This window comes from Coffea arabica, chromosome 3e, assembly GCF_036785885.1.
Source record: "Coffea arabica cultivar ET-39 chromosome 3e, Coffea Arabica ET-39 HiFi, whole genome shotgun sequence".
NCBI lineage: Eukaryota > Viridiplantae > Streptophyta > Magnoliopsida > Gentianales > Rubiaceae > Coffea > Coffea arabica.
Window position 1 is genome coordinate 6,897,522 of NC_092315.1, and position 19,401 is coordinate 6,916,922.

Here is a 19,401-nt window from a genome sequence, read left to right on the forward strand (position 1 = left end):
GAAAGAGGAATAGATATGTTGTCAATGAACGAAGCCCAAAGATTAATCTATAAAAGAGATTATAGACCATTGATAAAAGGGTGAGAGGTTCTCAGATACAAGTGTTACATAATTCACAATACATAATAATTTGTATCATGATCTGCAGTGAGTACACTTTTCCCTTCCCGACTTCCTGGAATTCAACTTAAATGCTTGTGATATGATCTTAAGTAAGCCAGAATTACATATGAATTTTCTATGCAACCAATCAAATGCTAAACATATGTAATTTTGACAAACATTTGATATCAGAGTATCACAGATCAACCCAAGGACGAATCTCAATCCCCTGAATGATGAGGCCATTTTTCCAGTCAAGAGCATCAGGTTCCCAAAGGTGCATCTCAATATCACCATCACCTTCATCATTGTAAAACTCCCCCAGAGAAATCTCCAGCCATCCATCTTTTCTCAGCCGTGGAAAGCGACCAACAATCTCATCCTGCCCAGGTGGATAATAATGCCAGAACGGGAGTGGTTCCAAGAAGACAGAGTTGTTCTCTGGCTCAACAACAAAGCTAGCACCACTAGTGCTGCTGCCTCCTCCAAAAGAAATTGAGGCCTTTGCAGCTTTTGTGAGCCCATATGGCCATTCTGTAATTTTATACACAAGGTAGGCAGCATAAGTAGTCCTCCGAGACAGCAGACGAGTCGGCATCTGGCCTTGAATGTCAAGCCAAAAACCATGTACCAGCTCAGCTACCTGAGGAAACCTGAAGATCAATTTATTCAAGATTGACAAATTAGCACCAAGAACTCGATTCAATATGCCGCCATCAAAGTGCAGCTCAGGCGGTAAGGCGTTTCACCTGTGTTAGGTCACGGGTTCAAGTCATCAAGGGGGAAAGCGGGTAACCACTGTTGATCCCCTTCAAAAAAAAAAGAATAATAAAATGAAGTAAAATTAATCGAGAATGCTGATGGAAAACAGATATACCTTGATTCAGGAAAGGGTGTCCATTTCCAGTACCGAGGAACATCTGCCCATACAATTGCAAGCTTCCTTGCACACAGCATGTAACATTTTTTTCCAGTAGATCTGCTCAGCCAAAAGCTCTACTCCAAAACAGTCAAATATTTTTGTGTTCAGTAACCCAAGCAAGCATTCAATCAAGTTGGCACAGGAAACAGAAAATCATGATAAAAGAAACAGGCTTGTTTCAGATTTGCTTAGAAAAGGAAGCTGCAAATTATAACAGACACACAAGATTGACAGACTAATCCAGATTTCATTTTCACTTTTCGGTATCTCAAGATCAAGGAGCTTCGTACAATTGCAAAGGCTGTGCAGTTTCAATCGACAAAAACTTTGAAGCAGTTAGCACAAACCACAAAAGAGAGACAAAAAATTAATCTGGGATTCTTGATTCCATTTTTAACTTATCAATGCATCCAGATTAAAAAGCTCCACACATTTTCAAAGGTTCTAATGGATAATTTCTTCAAAACTCAGCTCAAAAGTGGAAGGAGGAACAGGGGAAGGGGGTGGGGGATTCTGCAGAGAAACCTGAGAACCTAAACACCTTTCTAACACGAGGAATATCACATGGGCTTCTACTACTTGTCAATTACAGAAGAGTTAAGAGAGATTACCATTGTGCCATCATTAATGAGAATTGGGCAGTGACAAAGATGAGAGAACAATTCTTTCTTGGTAGCGCAGCTAAGGGGAGGACTAGCGGAGCTTGAAATGATCTCCTTATAATCCGCAGGAAAGAATTGTTCCCAAATGGTGTCAGATTCCGAAGCAGACTTGAATTCCCACGAAACCAGAGATGCTCTGCCTGCATCTTTGGGAGATGCCATCAAAGATATGATATTGGACACGCAGCCTTCAGGCAAGCATGAGAAAGAGGAGGAAATCCCATCTCTGTTTTGGTTCATTTTTCTCGTTTGAGTGTCTTTTTTGGGCAATGGGTTGAATCAATGTTGTGTGTGAGCTCTGAAGAACAAGGCGTAGGGAAACAAGTGGTTGTGATGAGGTAGACGGCTTTTATAGAGGGGAAAAGTGCTTGGCCAGTATGTTCTTCCGCCTCATGATTGAGTGTAGTAGTCGTATGCGCGGGCTGATTGAGTGTTTTTCACGCTATTTGGGTTTGGTGACAAGTTTCCGGTGTATGCATTTATTTTTACTTAATACAGTTAAGTAAATTGTACTTAGTGCAATTGATTGATGGTGAAACGGTGAGTAAATTGTCTTCAAGAGCCTCAATAGGGGTATAAGTGAGAATAAACGAGTCAAATCACTTTAATCAAGCTCAAGCAGTTTCAACTTTTTACGTATAAATTTCATCAAATTTAAAACGTTCATCAAACACAAGACGCTGTTCAAGTTTAATTTAGAGTAAATTATCTTTTACACTGTAGTTTAATGTTTTACCACATAACTTCCTATAATTTAAAATTTTATATATAACTTTCTTATGATTTGGGTTAAAGTGTTACCGTTAGATTTTTCATTAAAAACTAATTGTTAATAGTAAAAGGTTAAAATCAAACTAATAAATTAACAAATTTATCCTTTTATTATTTCTTTTTTCCTCCAAACAAAAAAAAATAAAAATTGAAATAAAAATAAATAAATGAGAAATAGAAAATACCATTAAAATTTTGGTTTAAAAAACCTATAACGATACTTGTAGCAAAAAAAGATTTGATATTTTTGTTTCTTATTATTTGTTTTATATTTCTCTTCCATCTTTTTTATTTTTTTTATATTGGGAGAAAATTAAGATTTTGTAACCCAAATTATAAGTTTTTAAAATCATCTCTTCTCTTCCCAGAGAGAGAGAGATTGTCAATTTATTAGCTGACTTCAAGTTTTTACTATTGACCGTTATTTTATATGAAAAATTAATGACGGTACTTTAACTTAAATCATAAGAGAATTTTATATATATATATATATAAATTTATACGAAATTATGTGGTAAAATATCAAATTGCAGGAGGTAAAATGTAATTCACTGGCTTTAATCATTGACTAATTGTACACTCAAGGCATCTACCGTGGAAATGCCGGCTATAAACAATTCAAGGTAGATCGTTCAAAATGATGGAGCGTACAGAATTCACTGAATCGGACTTGTCTTTTCTGTGACGTGTTTATTTTGAATTGATTGATTAAACTTTTTATAATTTCATAAACTATACCAACTGCTAACGTGTTTACGCACACATCATTCTTAATAACAACGTAATACACGTTTAATCATGTCCATACTGTTGTTGGACCTTTTCCACGTCATCATATAATTACCAGATGAATTCAAAATGTTGTATTAATTAATTAATTCTTTATTCTTGTGTTTGAAATTTTCACATATTAAGGATAAATTACCTTTTGTTGCCCTGTAATTTGATGCTTTATCACATAATTTCCTTTGATTTATATAAATATATATATATAACCCCCTCATGATTTTGATTAAAGCGTCATCGTTAGTTTTTCAGTTAAAACCAATGATCAATAATAAAAAAATTAAAATCAATTTAATAAATTGACAAATCCATTATTTCACTATTTTTTTCTTTTTTCTTTTTTCCTTCTTTCTCTCTCTCTCTCTCGGAAGTGAAGAGATGATTTTAAAACCTATATTTTGGCCTACAAAATCATTTTCTCCAAATATAAAAGAGATGGAAGGGAAATAAAAAATAAATAAACAAGAAACAAAAATGATGGAAGGAAAATATAAAACAAATAAATAAGAAACACAAATACCAAATCTTTTTCTTACGACAAATATCATCATAGGCTTTTTAACTAAATGTTTAATGGTATTTTCTATTTCTTATTTATCTATTTTTATTTCAATTTCTTCTTTTTTATGTTTGGAGGTAAAAAAAAGGAAGTAATGAAAGGGTAAATTTTTCAAATAATTAATTTGATTTTGACTTTTTACTATTAACTATTAGTTTTAACTGAAAAATTAACCATAACACATTAACCCAAATCATGAAAATGAATTATATATAATTTTTAAACTATAGAAAAATTATGTAATAAAACACCAAACTACATGGGATAAAAGGGAATGCATCCCATATTTAAACATAAATTAAGCAAAATTTGTCTTTATGCTTTGCTCTACTAGTCTACTTCTCTCCATTCTTCACGAGACACACCAATGTGCAGCCAACATCTATCCTTTTTTGGCTTTTGTCTATGTCTAATTCCATTCCACGTGTTAGCAATTTTTGAGACCCGCATGGCAGCTTCTTTGGTTCAGATCAATTGTTCCTTCTTCTTCAGACCCCAGGAAAAGGGCTTGCCACTAAGGTCACTCCTGAGTTGAATTCACTACACGATAACACGCAATCTCTCCAAAGAGACTAGAATTTTGACAACCCAGTGGGACAAATTGTCCCAGGGATAACTTGTTTATCTCTTGATTGAAAATAATAAATGTCTTTTTGGGACCATGGGTTGAATATATTTGAATGGTAATGCACAAATGTGTAGGGAAATAAGTGGTTGTGATGGAGTAGCGGGTTGTCGTACAGGGCACAGTCTTGGCTAGTATTTCTTCTGCTTCATGATTGAGTTGGCAATCATGCGTGGTCCTCTGTACGTGCTGATTGATTGAGTTTCAGGCTATTTATGGTCTTGCTGATTGGGGTGGCTAAGTTTCAGGCCATTTAGTTTTACTTAACACAATTGAATACTCAAGTGCAATTGATTTGATTATGAAACCGTCGACTTAAAGAGCCCTAATCAAATATTTTGTTCAATTGAAAATAGGGGTATAAACCAACCAAAATTGAACAAGATTTCATCAAACCAAACTCGAATAGTTTGAACTTTTCACATACTAATTGCATCGAATTTGAAAGTTTATCGGACACAAAATGCTGTTTAAGTTTGATTTATTAATTAGCGAATCAAATTTGAATGAACTCTTATCGAGCCAAACTTGATATGAGTATCAAGTAACTTAATTCGTTCGTCATCTTGCGATAATTGAGAAGTAATTTACATCTTTGTTCCCGTAAAGCATTCAAGAAACATAATCACACATAATATAAGTTATTTTTTACGCTTAAAAGAGAGCAAGATTCATTTTTTAATGGCTCGAAAGAAATAGAATTCACTGACTTTGAACATTATGAAATTCTCTCCGTATACCAAGAGACTTAATGTACACTTAATGTGCAATACTATGCATATCAATGAATCACATCTTATCTAAATTCAATCTATACTCAATATATCTGGATAAAGTTTGGATTTAATATGTTAAATCCAAACCTTATAAGAGAGTCAATAATCTAGATAGGATTTGATTTTTTATGATCTAGACCTAAATTTAAACTAAGCTCTATTCACACCCATGTATAAATAACACACACACACATATAATAATAATAATAATAATAATAATAATCTAATGTTCAATGTGGATGTAGATAAGGTTTTGAAAATAAATAGTTTTACTTGATAATAGTTCTTTCTTTGAATTCATAATATTGCATTCAACATTTTAAATGTTAATTTTATTATTTGAAAATAATAACTGGATGGTATATATGTTATTTTTTAACTCTATATATTTTCAAAATATTTTTATTTTAGTTATTCAATGTACGTTTAGAAAAATATCCAGACTCATAAGGATCTAGGCTTGGGTTTACTTATTCAGACCAATAAAGGTCGGGATTTGGGTTTGGGGTTTGAATCAAAATAAATTTAATAGATTTGAATCTGAATTAAAAAAAAAAATCTAACCCAAAACCTACTCATCGACATGCTTACATATTACAGTGGAAAAGCCTATTAAAAACAATTAAAGGTAGAGAATTAAAATAATGTACAGGGCCCGAACAGTTGCCCGAAAAATTGTTCGGGTCGATTTTATACAAAATGCGCTAACTATAATTTTGTATATACACGATATAACTCACTTTTAACAACGTGTACCTATAAAATAAAATTTTGTAAACTCCACACATAATATGAAAAACGATATACAAGATGCAATTAAATCTTACAAATTTTTTTATTTGCCAAATCTGGACCACGAACCTTCAAACAACCGTTCTTGCCCCTCCTCCTAAAATAATGGAGTGCACAGAATTCACTTAACCGGACTTTGTCTTTTTCGTGACGTGTTTAGTTCGATTTGATTGATTAAGCATTTCATAATTCCATGAACTATACCAATTGTTAACGTGTGTATATATATACTCATTATTCTTAATAATAACAAATGCACCTTTAATCACGCCCATCTCGTATTAGCAAACTTTTGTTGTGCCTTTTCCGCGTCTCCATCGTATTTAACAAATGAAATCAAGATGTTGTATCAATTAATTATTTATTGTTGTGTTTGAAATTTTCCACAAATTGAAACATAAATTAAGCAAATTTTTGTCTTCGTGCATTGCTCTGCTGGCCTAATTCTCTTCATTCTTCGTGAGACAAACCAGTGTGCAGCCTACATCTATCCTTCGTTTGCTTTTGTCGTTGTCTAATTCCATTCCACGTGTTAGGGATTATGAGACCCCAGATGTCAGCTTCCTTGGATTAGACCCAATTGTCCAATCTTCAGAACCCAAGAAAAGGCATGAATTTTGTCACTAAGGTCGATTTTGAGTTGAGAGTTCACTGCACAATAACACGCAATCTCTGAAAGAGACTTGAATTTTGAGTTTGACAACACGATGGGACAAATTATTCAAGGGATAAGCCGCCACATCTTTCTTTAACGGGGATAAATAATAATATATTCAAAACTCCAAAAATGTATTCATGAATTGTACCACTAACATATTGATAATTTATAATAATATCATATTAAATGTTGTACAAAGTATGGATTTAAAGATGGAGGAGTAGAGTAATTAATTACGCTTCTCGAAGAAGTAATTTACAGTAGTAATATGACATTGTCGAAGTAGTATTTTACAATAACGTGGCACTGCCAAAACAAATGTTAAATTATGAGAAAAATGGAGTTGTATGAATTTAACTTTTATTCTCTAGATCACAACTTAATTGGATGTTATTTCTAATATTTCTTATATACATATATATATATTGGTTTTGAATACTGTCATTGGTTTGAAAATAATAAAACGTATCATGATTATGAAAAGGGGAAAAAAAATCAGAAGGTATTTAGTTTTGGATAAGAGTTTATTTAAAATAATTACTGTAATACTTTTTGTGATGTGATATATGTAAAATAAAAAAATAATTAATAATACAAACAAATATTAAATTTTATACTACAAATTATTTTTTTCTCAAATCATTCCAATCAAAACACAGTACTTACTACTGAGTTTCATTACTAGTACATTAGAGATCAGGACTCCTCAATGATCACAGTTGAATGGATCAGCTCATGGTGATAGATGTCTTTTCAATAATCATGGTGATAGATGTCTTATCGCGATAGACTCCTCAATGATCACTAATACCCTTTTGGCTAAGATCAAATGTAGTGTCCGTTGTTATCAATTAATTTATAACCTAGTTGCTACCACGTGTCTGTGTGGAGTGGAAGATCAATGGTTCAAACCTTACTTTCTATCAAAAGTGTCGCTTTGGATTTGTTTAATAATATAAAAAAGTGTTGAAACTGATGTTTTCCAAACATTTAAGCGTTTGGAGTGTTTGATAAATTAAAATTCATCTGCTGAATTTATTACGCGGTGCTGAGCTTGTATGTATTTTTTTCAGTACAACAATCTTAACTGAATGTTTAATTCTATAAGAATCAATAGAATTACTTTAACTATCTTATCTTGTTTACCAAATCTACCTTCATTTGTTAATTATATTCAAAATTTTTATCTAATTAAATAACCTGATATTATCTATTCAAAATTATTATGTAATTAAACAATTTGATATTCTCTATCTAATGATTTTCCGCTTCTCTTTTCTTCATTTTTAATCTCTTTCATATCTTCTCCATATTTCTCATATAATATATTTCATATTTTATATTAATTTGATTTAAAATAAATATTGTCATTTTCATACCTAACGATTATAAACTAATTGAATTATAGGTTCTATTTCTTTTTTGGATGAAAAGATATAAGGGCAAAATTGTACAATTTAACTTATTAAGCATTTAATTATAAATATTTATCAAATAATATAAATAGTTTCAGCATTAAAATTCAAACATTCATATATTTCTTTTCAGTGTTTAAAATTCAACAAATTAATTATTTTAATATTCAGATTTCAGAATTCAAATTCAGTCTTATCTAACGTAACCAAACGGAATATTAATATGGTTTCTCTTAAATCTATGAGTGCTTATTGCACTCGTATGGTCCGATGATTCATCTCAATCTTCATTGGCTCCCCATGACCCTGTTGAGCATCCCCTCAGTATAAGTTAAAGTAAGAATAAGAGTAACAGTAGGAGTATGTGTAGACGGCGTGTGACGATAGCAAAAAAAAAAAATAAATGAAGTATTTTAAAATTGAATGGTTGAGGTTAAATTTGTAGGCACAAATTTCAACAAGTGATAGTAACAAAAATTATTGTGCTTTTGCATGTTGACACGTGTCGACAATGATCAGTTTAGTGTTTGCATTTGTTATATCAGTAGTTACATTACACGAGTCCACATTTTATGTGGTAGCCCTGGATGCTCCTGATTAGTTTACTGTCTATATCCGTTGTATCAAAATCTAGTACATTTGTCTGGGTGGCCAAGGTGGATAGGTCCTGAAGAAAGCGAAGACGTGTTTCATTTCTAGTACACTAGATGGGCTCAGACAAAAACTTTCGGCGTTTACTACAAACTTCAGTGGCTGTCACAACTTTTTTATCATTCAACCAAAGTGAATGCTCAGATTTGACAAAGAAACCAAATGGTAATCGAACAAAATCCTTCAGATCATGCTTTTGTTGCATTGTGATAAAGAAGAAGCTGAAGAAGATGTAAACACAATACCCCACTACCATATTCTGTATTCACTTTCATTCTCATTTACACATATTCCCCAGTAACATCATTCATTAGTCAGAAAGTTTTACTGCTGACTCAGAATATCACACTTCTTCCTTGGGTCGAAGCTCAATTCCCTCAAGAATGAGGCCTCTTTTCCAGTTGAGAATCTTAGTTTCTGAAACTTTTATGTCGATGTCCCCATCGCCTTCATCGTTGAGAAATTCTCCCAACAAAAGCTCCTGCCATCCATCGTTTCTCTGACGTGGAACGCGGCCATCAATCTCATCCTCAGACCGGGGCCTCCTAATGCGCCGTGGCAGCATATGTCGCCACCGCCGTCCATATCTTACATCGTGTGCGTATGCAGGTGTTTTTAAGTAGACAGAGTCGCCTTCTGGCTCAAAGACATCACTAGTTTCTGCACTGCTACTACTGGTGCCAGTAGTAGCAGCAAAGCTAACCGAGGCCTTGGCTACGGCTTCAAGTCCATAGGAGTTTTCTGTAGTTTTGAACACAAGGTAAGCAGCATAATTAGTCTTCAGGGACAGCAATCGAGTTGGCATATTTCCACGTATATCAAGCCAACAAACATCCACCAGCTCAGCCACCTCAGGAAACCTGAATATATCATTTATTTTTCTAGATTAATCAATCAGCAAAGAAACATAAAGAGAAAAAAAAAAAAAAAAAAAGAGCTGTCACTCAGATTGGCCAAGATTAGACGGAAATATCAGGTAGAGCGTAATAGCCTTTATGCACACCTTGATTCAGGTAGGGATGTCCAACTCCAGTACCTTGGAGTATCCTTCCAGGCAATACAGAGCTCACTTGCACGCAGCATATAACATTTTTTCCCGGTTGATTTACTTATCCAGAAGCTCTGTCCAACAGCAGACACATCTCTTTCATGTTAACCAATATGCTTGAGATCAATGCGGAAAATGCATTTGATGGATTTTAATTTGTTTTTCCTAGAGATAAGAAGGCTATGAAAAATTATGATTATGCCTACTTAGTAAGCATCCCGGTTTTAACTGCAGTAATGTCAACATTAAGTAATGTATGATCAACCCAAAAAAAAAAAAAAAACACGATGCAGAAGAATTGAAAGCTACAAGATGGAAGAAATTATTCGGAAATGCTATCAACAAAGTGGTTTGAATTGTCAGGCCAGCATTAAAGTAAATAAATGTTCTTGAACTAGTATAGCGGAATGAAAATAGTAGTCAATCTCTAGTCATTGCTATTATAAGATTCACTTAGCATACCAAAGATGTAAGATGCATCATGTATTTCTTCATCCAAAGTCCATCACTCAAAGACAATTTGAAAAATTAACCATGCCCACAATTCAATATATCCAGGCCAAAAATGCTCCATGAGTTCTCAAATTAAATCTACCACAGTAGGATGGATTCAATTTGCAGCCCATTTATAGGCAAAGGGACACAAACTTGGTACAATAACATGCACTAAACTGTACCAGTAGGTCTGGGATTAACCTTCTAACTTCTCCTATCAACTTCTTGGAAAACCTATTAATTCATGATCTTTTCAGTTATCAACTGTTAATCAAGATTCCCCTTCTCATAAGTAATGCAAAAGTTTTTGGAGATTCTACAGCTGTTAGAAACAACGTTAAATCAAATTTAACCAACTCTATGATTTTTGTTACATCAACAGTTATTTGCCAAAGTCTTTAATCTTTGACAACATCATATTTCCATTAAAACAGAAGGGGACAAAAAGGGTAGGGAGACTAATCCAGAAAGGGACAGAAAGGGGAGGAAGAATTGGTCAGACAAAAGACAACTCTGTTTCTAACACGAGAAACGGCCACTATATAGTGAATCCAAATTGTCCAGAAAAGAAAAAATATGAAAATAAGTAAAATGAAGAAACAAAATTAAAAAAAAATCAAATTTTTTCTGCTTTAGAACAAAAAAAAAAAAAAAAAAGGGAAGAAGAGGAGCTGTGAGATTACCAGTTTACCATTGTTGATCAGGATTGGGGAGTGACAGAGATGAAAGTAAAGGTGTTTCTTGGTTGCATAATTCAAGGGGCTAACTGAATTTGAGATGATCTCTTTATAATCTGAAGGAAGAAATTTTTCCCAAACAGTATCAGACTCAGAAGCAGACTTGAAGCCCACAGAAATGACTGATGCACCGCATGCATCTTGAGGAGATGTTAAAGAGATGATGTTTGACACGCAACCTTCAGGCAAGAATTGGAAAGGAGATGACTTCCCATTATCAATTTCACCCATTTTTCTTGTTTCTTGACTGAAGCAGGAATTTGGGATTTTGTATTATTATTGTATTGGAAGAAAGAAAGTGTCAAGTATTAAGTCAGTGGAAATCTGGGACTTAGTAACTAAGCAAAGGTGAATAGGACAAGGTGAAGAGATGTATAGATCCCAAACTCTAATCATCCTCTTTGGAAGCTTCCCAATTTTCCTACAAACTCTGACCGGGTAGCGATTGAATCGATGCTTAACAATTAAGATTTTGGAGTCAATTATTTTTTTCTTGTCATTGAAAAAAACGATAAACTTGCTTAATTGTTAAGATTGGCTGCCCACGGATTTATTCTGGAATCAGTTATACAGTTGAATGTTGATATCGGTTAAAGAACACGTAGAAGTGCACGAACTATGGATTAATCTTTTATACACTCACACACACAGTGTATACATTCTTACCATTGAATGTATGATACATAATTTAAATTTAAATTTAAAATATAAATTTTATATACGTGTCATACATCCAATCATGATAATATATACATTATCATTTTATATAAAATTTACTCTACGAAGTATAATAATGCACCTTTTTGGATAACATTTTTCATTTATTTTTTATCTTATATATATATATCAAATTATTATAGTAATTTTTTTACAAAAAAATTCAGAATAATGCAATCCAAACAAAACTGTATCTAGTTGAAATTCATTTTTAAAGAAAAATTTGTCAATTTGATCCTCACATTTTCAAAAAAAAAAAAAAAACTTTTTTTAGTACTTCACATCTAAAATTAGCCAAAATAATATCTTAGATTTAAAAATGTCCGTCCGTTTAATCCTAAAGCTCATTTTCCGCTCATTTCTCCGCGAAAAAACGCACGCCTCCCTAATGAGCCCATAATTTTAAGAATAAAAATGGAATATGAGAGCTATTGCAAGAATGTAAACAAGTGATCTGGCCATAATTATTCAAGTGGCAAATGAGATGTTATCCATGGAATTAACATAATCATAGGAGATAGGAGAAAGTGATGAAATTGAGCTTGGGGATAATAGCTTTCCATGTCCGGCAGCAAAACAAAAAGAGGCCCTTTGTGGCGGAGGAACTAGTGGTGGTGGTCGGATAAACTTGCAAATGGAAACAGTAGAAATAGCGGGCTGAAAATGATGGAGATCCATCCTGTCGAGACATATTGGAAGTGAAGTAGAGATTCTGGAGGCAAATAAAGTAAAATCTAAATAATAGATCTTCATTTCATTATTGGCTATAATAAAGGCTGCTGCTAATGGAGTTGACAATAAAGAAGCAGATGAGGCAGACAAGGAAGCGGAAGAGGTTTCAGAGCGCAGATTCTTGTGCGGTTGGTACCGTTCCTTTTGGAAGGCTGTTGAATCTTGATTTTCCAATGAGCGGCTGGGCTCTTGCAATAGTGGAGGAGCAGATGGAAACCTCCCTAGCTTTTTTTAAGGTGGTGAGTAATAAAGGGCCCTTTTGACTAGTGATTGCTTTTTTTTTTTTTCAGTTGATGAATCGGTTAAAGACGTTTGTTGGGACGAGTCACCGGAAAGTGTTGCAATTTGCGGTTGACTGAAACTTTAGAGCTTAGCCTTACCCTAAAGTGAATCAATAAAGACAACTATGTGTTGAATAAAAGGGCAACCCAAAAAAAAAGAAGTTCCCTATTTTTCTCTCATGTCTATGAATAGCCTAACATCCAAATATTTCTCTCAAAGAGTCTCAAATCAAAGTTAGGGATAGAAAGAAATGAGTTTTCTTGCCGGAAGAATAGCGAATTTTCCTGCAAATCCAATAACCTAGAAAGTGGGCCAATTTCCTGCAAGAATTCATTTCTGAGGCACAAAATAAAATCCTATTTTTGCCCTTAAAGTTATTGGCACGCGAGGCAGGCGTGCGTTTTTTGACCAGAGAAATGTGCGAAATTAAGCGTTGAGACTAAATAGGTGGACATTTTTATGTTTGATTTTGAATATGAGGGACTAGAAAAGTTCTTTTTGAAAATGTAAATGATCAAATTGGCAAATTTTCCTTTTTTGTTAAAAAAAAGTATGATAGGATAGGTGCTGCAATTTTTTTTTTCAAAAATATTAATTTGTAAGCTAATCAGAGTATACTTAAGCTATTGTAATTGTCTAATAATGGCCACTTATCTATATTGTTATTCTGAAATTGGCCCGTCAACAGTTAGAAAAATGTCAAAATTGATCCTCCACACGACTTCCACCATTAAAACTCACGGATCTAAGGGTAAAATCGGATCGATCTAATGATGGAAATAGACTGAAGTGCAAAAATCTGAGACTCTCCATCATCGATGGGCCAATTTGACACATTAAATAGATAATGGGTAAATTTGAGACAATTGAGACACTTGTAGGGGCATATAGAGAGTTAACCCAACAAAAGCAGAGGAGAATGACACTTATTTGAAGCGGCGATGATTTATGGATTTTTCTTAGTTTATATTTTAGATTTTTTTATTTAATATAGAGTAGGAATAATTGTAATATAAAGTTTACGGTGTAAATAAAAAAAAAATGAATGTGGCAGCTATGGGCGGCTATCACATGCATAACTTTTCCAACTACAATACGCAACGATGTGGTCACGGTTTGGTAGGGTCATGGCACGGAAGTAGATAAAAAGAAATGGAAAAAAAAATTTAATCTCAACCAGAAAAATAAAGGCACGGCTCTATTTAGAAAGGCAAAATAAACAATATTAATATCACTTCATCTTGACCCTACCAATTGAAAGGCACGAGGCATGTTGCCATTGGGGAAGCTATGCATACGACTTGTTAGGAAAAATGTCACATCTTGTTATCTTCCTCGATTTTCTTTACTACTTTTGTTTTCTCTTTTGTCTTCTTGGGACTAGATTCCATAAATTTGCATAATGGTGGAATTTGTCGACTTGCTCACAATCAAATAGTAAAAGATTTGGTATGGTGTTCTTGATCTTGCTTCTTGGCTATCCTGTGACTGTTTTCTCTTTAAGACAGTAGATATATATGCGTATATAGATATAACAGATGATGGGACGGTAAATTCCATTCCAACTAGAGATGACAATTTTCATGGAGATTTAGCTAACCATTTGTATTCACTTCCCTTAAATGGTTTTGGATGGACCAAAAAATATTTATTGAATACTAATGGTGTTCAATGAAAATCACATGGCTGGGTGTAGGGTTGCAAACGAATCGAATCAAGTTAAACTTTGATCTTATCGAGTCGAGTTTCGATTTAATTTTATCAAATTTGAATTCGAATTCGAACTCGACGAGCTCTCAATATAGAACACTAGTTTGAGCTCGACTCAAATTTGAATTGAACTCGAACTTAAGAAAATAAAAAATAATTATTTTATTTTTAAAAAATAAATAAAATAATAATTTTTTAACAAATAATAAAATATTAAAAATATATATGTAATTTCATTATTAAGATAAAAAATTAAAAATATATAAAATCGAGTCGGTTCGCGAATTAACGAGTTGAGTTGAGTATCTTTGAGGTCGAGTTCGACTTCATAAGTTCGAACTCGATATTGATTGAATTCGAGTAGCTCGCAAACAGTCGACTCTTCCTAGTTGGGTGGTATTACATGGATTTCGTAACTTTTTGTGGAGGGTGAGACGCCAGGAGCAGCGGAGTTCAGTGGCCGGCGATGGTGTTTCATCTGAAAAAAAAAAGAAAAGAACAACATAAGAGAAAAACAAAGGAACAGAAATGTGTTAACTTAAATGGATTGTTACTGGAAATTTGGACAACCATTATCCATTTTAGGCCCAGTCTATTTACAGCCAATTACTAAATGGATCTCAGTGGATTGAATCAATTTGATCCATGAACAATTGACACAGGACCATTAGTGATCCAGTTTTTGTTTTGCCACCACTAATTTCAACCTATCAATGTCAAGTTTGTAGACTGCTACGATATATATAGTTTTTTCTTCTTCTTCAGGGAGAATCGGAGAATCACCTAAGAGTGATTTTCAGCTCATTTATGCAGGAAGATTTGCATAAAAGCTTTCTACTTCAACACCATCCCAGTTTCTAATGCATGGGTATCAACACGACTGATGCATTATCAAGAAAAGAGAAACATCATTGAAAACAAAGCTGAAAATCATGAGAAGAACCTAAAATTGCAAGGTGGAATCCATTACTTGGAAATGATCCAAACAACATGGCCTGGATTGTTTATCCAGGATTAAAGAAAGTTAACCTGATGAAAAACCAATATTGAATTAGCATAGAGAATTTAGTAGTCACCCCCCACAAGAATAAAGTTCACATAGCATACCGAAAATGTAACATGTTTCCTGCATTCTTCATTTGAAGTCCATTGACACAAAGACAAGTAAACAAATCAAACATACCCAAATTTATAGCATGTCTACACTAAAGAAACTTCATGAATTGTTGTATTGAACCTTCGACAGCATAAATTCGATTTGCAACAGCATTATAGGTCAGGCAAAACGAGCTCCTTACCTAAGATAAGAGATTTAACATTCTTTTCTTTTTTAATCCAAATTATTCCCAAAAAAATAAATATAGAAAAAAGATAAGAGGGGTTGAGGTACTTACCTGTGTGCCATTGTTAATCAGGATTGGGAAGTGACAAAGATGAAAGTAGAGCTCTTTCTTTGCTGCATGGTTCAATGGACTAACCGAATTTGATATGATCTCTTTATAATCTGCAGGAAGAATTTATCCCATACAGTGGCAGGTTCTGAAGCAGAATTGAAGCCAACTGAAATGACAGATGCCCTGGATGCATGTTTAGGAGATGCCAAAGAGATGATGTTTGAAATGCAATCTTCAGGCAAGAACTGAGAAAAGGGATGATACCCCATTATGATTCTCATCCATTTTTCTTGTTTTCAATGCATTGAGAGATTTATATAGTGAACTGATCTATTACAATGATGTGACAAATTTGTTTGATGGAAGAAGTGAAAAGTACAGGTATTAAGTTAGTGGAAAATTGGAACTTGTAAATCAAGCAGGTTGGAAAGAACAAGGTGTTTACTCCAAACACTAATCATCATCTTTGGAAAGTTCCCACCTCCTTGGTTATAGAAACATCTGGGGCGATTGAATCAATGATTAACAATTAGATCCACTCTGGTTTTAACCAATGCATTAGGCTTTCTTTTACAAGACGTCCTGGAGGCCCCTTTCTTCAAAAAAAAGAAAAAGAAAAAAAAGAGGAGATGCACGAGATATTCAAAGGCAATTTTTTTAAAGCAATTCTTTTGTACAGTGTCAAATCACTTGAAGACCAGATAGTGAATTTTATATGTTCAAAATTTGTGGACTTGCAAAACAGCAGTCACCGGTCAGGACTTGGGAAACACAAACTCAAGTCTTTTGGTTGGTATTCAGCTGCGCCAGCTATTTACTCCAAGGCTCCATTTGGTTGGAGCTATCTTTCCCTTGACTGGTGTGCATAATTTCCAGTTGTAATAGTTTCCCCTTCATGGATGTTGATTTAGTATTGTGAAAACTGCAGATAGAGTAGTGTTCTCAGATCATCCCTACACACCTGCGCACAAAAATTGTTTACGTGGTTATATGTAGCTGTATGTAATTTCTAAATTGAGGAAATGTAAGTGAAAATGCCCAGTTTCACCTATAAGATCATTAGCAGGATCCATTTCAGCTGCTCCAGGCCAGGTAAGACATGTACTTCTGGTTGAAGATAGACAGTTCAAAGCTCAAACACCCTTCCTTTGACCCTTAGACCACATTCTAAAGTTCATTGCCTAAAGATACAGAAAACAGGCAGAGCACTCGGCTTTTCAACTATGGTAGATTGAATTTGTGGTCATATGTTCATGTTCAGCAGCATACAATGTTGAAAAGAAGTTTTCAGTGTATTTATTACCTGAAGCTTCACTGGCGCAATTGTCGATTTGGTTTCTGCAGTCTTAACATGCAGGTAGCTCATTTACAACTAATGGTCAATTGAAAAACTTCCAGGAAAACTAGGGAATGGCAAGTGAAAAAGATTGGTCTGAAATATCTGTTTTTCCTTAAACTTTCAAAAAATCCAGTAATTGATCCACAAAAAGAAGTAAATAAATGGTTCTTTGCAAAAATGTATCTTAATGTCACGTAGGATTGGATACATTATGTGAAAAAACGTAATACATCTACAAAACAGAAAAATAGTCTTCTTGTGTCACTCAGGGCGAAATTCAATGCCTTCGATAGTAAGACCTGACTTCCCATGAAGGCTAATAATCTCTATCAGTCGAGCCTCCACCTGACCATCATCTCCTGTATCGTTATAAAACTTCCCCAGTTCTAATTCCATCCAGCCATCTGTTCTCATTTTGGGAAACTTTCCATCAAATTCTGCTGGATGATTCATACCTTCCCTTGATACAAGATGGACAGGTGCAGCTCTATTTTCAGCCTCACCGTCACTCTCATGGTTTACAAATCTGATTAAACTTGTTGCTTGTTCAATCCCATAATGCTCCTCTGCTATCTTGAACACTAGGAAAGCTGCATAAGTAGTACCAGTAGACAACATCTGACTTTCTATCCTGCCTCTGATATCCAGCCAACAAACAGCCTTAAGCTTGGCAACCTCTCTGAATCTGCAAATGCAAAAGATTGGCACATTATAATCACACTAGCAAAGGAGTTTGGGTGTGGGGGTGATTGGATATATGATGAGGAAGAACCTTGAGTCAGGACGAGATATCCAATGCCAGCGCCATGGATCTCTTGCCCAGGCAATGATGAGTTCTCTTGCCCCAACCATATAACATTTCTTTCCACTCCTTTTATCAACTGAAAAGCTCTGTTCAAAAGTTCAAACCAAATGGTCGCCAAGGGAAAATGGAAAACCACAGAATTACAAGTTATAGCCGGAAATGTAACAGAAAGGGGCGTTAACCGTGCATGTAAGGTTTGTGGGATCTAAGAGAACTGATAGAAGTTGGATGAGTGTGATTAAATTGCAGAGTTCTGAACAGGAGGCAATTTGATCACAAATTTTGAGTCCTGACCACATTGTTTTATGTTGCCTTGAATATTCTTATTAGCAGCGTGCATTACGGAAGAGATGAATCCTCTATGGTTCTCCTTTCATTTTAACACTTCTTCATACAACCGGAGGATGCCTTTCTTAATTCCTACTCGGATCAGGCTAATTTTACTTCTGTCTTGGCTATAACAGCACAAACATTTGATCAAGGTTTCAAGCACAAGAAAGAGTACAAACATATAAATAAAAAAAAATGCATCACATTAGACACAATGATTACTCTTGTCAAGTTTGAGAGCAAGATATTACTTCAATGTCAATGCAAATAAGTTTTAAGTATCAAAGAAATCAAGAAAATAAGAACTCAATAAACAGTTAATATGGTATCTCTAAGTTTTATTTTTAACATTTCACCTTAAAAGCTTACGCCCAACAACTTTGCCATATGTATTGAATTGTAACAAATTGTAATTTTCTGAGCAAATTCATACTTCCATAGAATACCGGGGACTATTGCCATAACTTTACCTACTAGTCAGCCAAAATCAAATCATAAAGAACAATTTATTAACTACAAAATCCGACAACAGAAACGGATAAGGGGTACCATTCTGCCTCCATCAAGGAGAAGAGGAGAAAAGTAGAGGGCCTTTTTGGTTGAGCAATCAACAGCAGAATCTGATCTTGAAATGATATCCTGATAATCAGATGGTAGAAATTTCTCCCAAATAGTATCAGAATCAGCAGCAGGCTTGAACCCTTTTGAGACAACTGATGCTCTGATCACATCCACAGGTGAAGTGAGTGATAGAATCTCAGACATGAAGCCTTCTGGCAATCTGGCAAAAAAAGGGCCTTCCATCTCATAGGACAGCAGCTATTCCACTGTTCTTCTTGCTTAACGTGGAAGTGATGGCTAGAGGACTCAACAGAGGCAAATTCTTATAGAAAATAGAGTACTATTGAAAACAAAGGAACAGAGAATAGAGTCTTAGCAATTAAGGAGCGTCGCTGTTTTTGATTCGAATAATCTGTATATCAGTCCACCATCGTCAAAAGCACTGGCCATGTCCTGAGAAAGCGCGGCCTATGGTGGGATACAATATAGCGCCTTTGACTGGACGTATAGTTTGATGTATTCACCATATCAC

At 34.4% G+C, this 19,401-nt stretch overlaps 3 protein-coding genes and 1 long non-coding RNA gene across 4 annotated transcripts; all 4 read right to left on the minus strand.

Moving 5' to 3' along the window:
* Window positions 1-42: 42 nt before the first annotated feature.
* Window positions 43-2,027, minus strand: LOC140003877 (putative F-box protein PP2-B12). The gene is made up of 3 exons (XM_072084603.1): window positions 1,636-2,027; window positions 980-1,098; window positions 43-755 (listed from the first exon to the last, which is right to left on the minus strand). Exons 1-3 carry the CDS (start codon window positions 1,924-1,926, stop codon window positions 299-301), a joined length of 867 nt encoding a protein of 288 aa, XP_071940704.1. The 5' UTR covers window positions 1,927-2,027; the 3' UTR covers window positions 43-298.
* Window positions 2,028-8,885: 6,858 nt separating this feature from the next.
* On the minus strand, window positions 8,886-11,350 carry LOC140038936 (putative F-box protein PP2-B12). The gene is made up of 3 exons (XM_072084604.1): window positions 10,946-11,350; window positions 9,723-9,841; window positions 8,886-9,579 (listed from the first exon to the last, which is right to left on the minus strand). The coding sequence occupies exons 1-3, from the start codon at window positions 11,228-11,230 to the stop codon at window positions 9,063-9,065; spliced, it is 921 nt and encodes a 306-aa protein (XP_071940705.1). The 5' UTR covers window positions 11,231-11,350; the 3' UTR covers window positions 8,886-9,062.
* Window positions 11,351-14,578: 3,228 nt separating this feature from the next.
* Window positions 14,579-15,369, minus strand: LOC140038937 (uncharacterized). The gene is made up of 2 exons (XR_011842443.1): window positions 15,224-15,369; window positions 14,579-14,918 (listed from the first exon to the last, which is right to left on the minus strand). It is a non-coding gene; the product is annotated as an uncharacterized lncRNA (long non-coding RNA).
* A 1,892-nt stretch (window positions 15,370-17,261) lies between these two features.
* LOC113736295 (F-box protein PP2-B11-like) lies at window positions 17,262-19,346 on the minus strand. The gene is made up of 3 exons (XM_027263196.2): window positions 18,858-19,346; window positions 17,946-18,064; window positions 17,262-17,858 (listed from the first exon to the last, which is right to left on the minus strand). The coding sequence occupies exons 1-3, from the start codon at window positions 19,110-19,112 to the stop codon at window positions 17,435-17,437; spliced, it is 798 nt and encodes a 265-aa protein (XP_027118997.1). The 5' UTR covers window positions 19,113-19,346; the 3' UTR covers window positions 17,262-17,434.
* Between the last annotated feature and the right edge of the window lie 55 nt (window positions 19,347-19,401).